Source organism: Trachurus japonicus, unplaced genomic scaffold, assembly GCF_045865225.1.
Source record: "Trachurus japonicus isolate A0001 unplaced genomic scaffold, Traja_1.0 AP029914.1".
In the NCBI taxonomy this organism is placed as follows: domain Eukaryota; kingdom Metazoa; phylum Chordata; class Actinopteri; order Carangiformes; family Carangidae; genus Trachurus; species Trachurus japonicus.
Genome location: NW_028220047.1, coordinates 1 through 3,837, shown reverse-complemented (window position 1 = coordinate 3,837; position 3,837 = coordinate 1). Strand labels below are relative to the sequence as shown.

The window sequence follows — 3,837 nt, the reverse complement described above, 5'->3', positions numbered from 1 at the left end:
GAATTTCTTTACTATTTATTTGGTTGTTTTGAAACTTGTTACATTTTGTTTCATACATGCTTAATTGTGTGACCTTAACGATGTAAAGTAGTGAACAAAATGAATTCTGTCAAAAAATATAACTGACAGTTTATACTGTATGTAAACTAAATTGAGCAATCATCGGCCCAGCCCTCCTGCATACTCAGGAAGCGCAGGGCAGGATACTCACAACTGACACTTTTTCTCCTTTACATCGACGTAACCCTGCTTCACACTCACTCATATTCTGAGGGGCTGCGGTTGCATCCTCCCCAATACGGACACACACATTTATTCCTGGGGTTGAGCAATCTGCAGTGTCCTTGCAGCGGCACTCGTTGGTTTGATCTGTAAGAATGGTGTGAAGATATAGGAAATGAATAACCACAACAACACCACACATTGGTATTGATTGTAGTAAACGTGGACGTCCCTACCATCACAGGTCTCCCATATGTGACATTTGGTGCAGCCTGCTGTGTTGCGCTGTGGCCAGTCGCAGTTGCTTTCTTCTGCTATCGTGTATTGCTTCCCTATACACTGCAGTGCATGCATTTTGCACACACTCAGAAGGGCTGATCTTCGAGTACCCGAAACAGCAGTGGCGCACAACTCCAAAGAAGAACTGGTGACAAAAACACCATCATCTTTATATGAATGTGATAACAAGTGCATGAAAATCAAATCTGATAATTCAATTCAATGTTCATATGACAAAACTGAGGGTTAATAAACATACCCGCATTCAAAGGCCATTTTGCAAACACACTCTCCTCTAGAAGACTTCTCCCAAGGTTTACATTGGACTGTGGGAGTAACTTCTTCTTGTACGCTGACTGTGGAATACATAGAAATCATTCTTCCATATTTCAATACAATGCAACAATAAATCATGTAGGGGAGAGTGGGGTAATTTGTGCCATGGGGCAAGTAGTTCCACCCCTGTTATCTAGAAAACCATAGAAGAAGTTGGTCATGTGACCACATATTTTTGAAGGGGCATCCATTTCACTCATCCTATCAAGAAGGGAGACACATGGCTTGAGAGGAAAGCACATTTATGTTCAAAAAACAAGTTTTTGCCCTCCAAAGTAAAATTTCTATGATCAAGGTTTTTTGATTGCTGTGTTTGAACAATTATAGATAACTTTGAAAACAGTTCACACATGTTTTAGTGCTTTATTAAGCTACACCATGAGTCTATACAGTTAGCATGATGCCAGCTCAAAACAGCTGGGGAATCCTTTTTTTTCAAAATGCTGGGCTTGGGGTAATTTGTGCCAAAGGGCCTGGGTTAAGTTGTGCCAGTGGCAGTGCTGTCTGTGTATAGGAGAAACATGGCAGTGGGCACGGATTTGCTTGAAACTTAACATGTGTGATGAGGGACTGCCCCTGAACACACCTGCCCAGTCTGGTTGTGCTCGTAGCCTGGTGGATGAACAAAACATGACGTTTCTTTGCGCCACAGCCCCCAGCGTGGCTCAGGCCTCCACGACTACATGGGGACAAGCGAGGGCCCGATCATCACTGCTTCCGGCTTTAATTTTGTATTGAACGTCTTGCTTTTATATAGCATTAACATTTGTGAGATTAAAATGATCTGTTTTACTTCAATTATCAATGGCACAATTTACCCCAGTGTATTCTCTCTAATGGCACAACTTACCCCGCACCGGGGGCAAGTTGTGCCAGATTTTTTTTTTTTTTTCTGAAGCTATATTTCTGAAACAGTTGATTTAAGATTCAAAGTGATTGTTCCCAGGGATGCACAACATCCTAAACTATATGTACATATATTAGTTGGGGGCATTATTATAAGCCCCTTGCTTTAAAGGCAATTTAAGTAAAAATTGGCACTACTTACCCCGCTCTCCCCTACAGTGTGTATGCACAACACTAAAGTATACAATATACTGCACGAAAACCATCTTGTGAACCTCGGCGTGAAATTTACCTTTGTTGCATGTGATATCTGCTGGATTTGGTGAAAAATTCAGACTAGGGTCACACATAACTGTTGCTTCTCCTTGTAGCTGTCTGCCCTCTGGACAGGACAAAGTGACTGTCTCCCCTATGTCATAGGCCTGCTTTAAAGGTGAGGCTAAGACATCATCAGAGAGGGACGCTAACCTGCACTTTGAGCCTGGAATAGAAGGTGGAGTTTAACAGAGTTACAATGCAATTCAATAGGGTTAATGTTAAAACTTTGGTCACTGGTCACTCACTTGCACACCGTCCAGGTCTGGATGACCAGGTTTGGGCAGCAGTGCATTGTATAGTTTTCACACCAGCAAGATAGTAACCATCAGTGCAGGTGTACTCAACCCTGTTACCCACCAAGTAAATGTCCTTAGGTTCCTGCGGGGGAAAAAATGGTAACAAGGTGACCACAACTTGGTTTGATTTTTGTTTAAAAACACTCAAAATTAAGATACTAAAATATGGATTGCCAAAGCAAGCATGTCTTTGAGGCATGTTCACCTAAATTAATACTAGACACATTCAATATTTGATTTCATAGCCTCTATCGTACAAAATGTCCCTTTTATTTTCTGAATGTAAATATAAAGTTTCTACAGCACATAAAATCATTTCCCACCATTGTGCCTGTTTTTTCATGCTTGTCTCAAATGTGCTTTGGAGATTCAGTGATTAGGCTTATCAAATAACTTCTAACTAAACAACTGAACAAATTACTTGGCAAGTAAGTAACACTCTGTGTACTGTCTGCTTGGTCATACTTGAAACTAAAAAAGTTGCAATTACAGTTTTTCTCAATTGCTAAAACACTAAACCCTGTTGTCTGAACCAAATTCTCAGTTGCCTGAACCCACTGATTGAATCAGTCACTCTTTTGGCAAAACCATCAGCACTTTTTACCTGTTTAGACACAGCTTATCAACACATTTTCATTGTGATGCACCTGTGTTGCTTAATGCTGAGCACAGGTGGCAAAAGTCAAACACAAGTAAAGCACAAGTTTCACCGGTTGAACACAACAACTCAAAATTGATCACACTTGTGTCCAATGATGTGAGGGCACATATACTGTAGCTAGTTCAGGATGAAGTCCTGTGGCCTGACCCAGTACAGAGAAATGATGCTGTGGCTGAGTTGTGCACTTCTCATTTCTATATTTTTGTACTTTATTTTTACATAGGCTTACTGCATACAAGTGCTAAATGCACAAGATTTCTGTTTGTCTTTGTACTGTACAAGTGCTACGTGTAAATGCACAAGATTTCTGTTTTTTGTACTTCTTTTTTTTTTTACTACTATGTACAAGTGCTACTGTAAATGCACAGGTTTTTTGTTTTGCAAGAGGAGAAGATGAGAGAGGACACGGTGAAGGAAGAAAGGATGAGGGAGGGAGGGATGAACTGGGAAGAAAAAAGAAAAAGGAAGGAAAAGGGGATGAAATGGATGTGGAGAGGGAAGGAGGAGGGTGAAAGAAAGGGAAGGAGAGAAGTGTGTAAATGCACAGGTTTTTTGTTTTGCAACATGCATTTAGCTACAGTGAACGATAAACATTTATTTCTACAGTTTCATGTCCTGAGCGTTGTGTTTTCTATTTTTCTATGTAGTGTTTAGTGGCTGCTCAGTAGTGTTTTTAATTTTGATTGACTCGGGGCACGATTTGACAACAGAGTTCAGTTTTGGGCGCAGATTGAACTGTTTTGAGGTGAAAGTTTGGTTTTGCAAGAAGAATCTGAGGTTTTGTGAATGTAGCTTGAAAATTGGGGTTTGTGTTCACAGTTTAGAGAAAAGGAGAGAAGCTTTCGAGAAATGTGTCTTAGCAATCGAGAAAAACTGTAA

General features: G+C 40.4%; 1 protein-coding gene across 1 annotated transcript; it reads right to left on the bottom strand.

The window, feature by feature from the left end:
* Window positions 1-2,511, bottom strand: LOC146960851 (complement component C7-like). The gene is made up of 5 exons (XM_085772000.1): window positions 2,247-2,511; window positions 1,976-2,164; window positions 761-857; window positions 459-646; window positions 1-369 (listed from the first exon to the last, which is right to left on the bottom strand). Exons 1-5 carry the CDS (start codon window positions 2,494-2,496, stop codon window positions 185-187), a joined length of 909 nt encoding a protein of 302 aa, XP_085628126.1. The 5' UTR covers window positions 2,497-2,511; the 3' UTR covers window positions 1-184.
* Window positions 2,512-3,837: the final 1,326 nt, after the last annotated feature.

Coding starts and splice junctions, on each gene's coding strand:
- LOC146960851 (XM_085772000.1), bottom strand. CDS start 2,496: ATGCCTCAAAGACATGCTTGCTTTGGCAATCCATATTTTAGTATCTTA. Junction 2,165..2,246: donor CAGACCTGGACGGTGTGCAA/GTGAGTGACCAG, acceptor CTTCTATTCCAG/GCTCAAAGTGCAGGTTAGCG. Junction 858..1,975: donor AGATATCACATGCAACAAAG/GTAAATTTCACG, acceptor TGTATTCCACAG/TCAGCGTACAAGAAGAAGTT.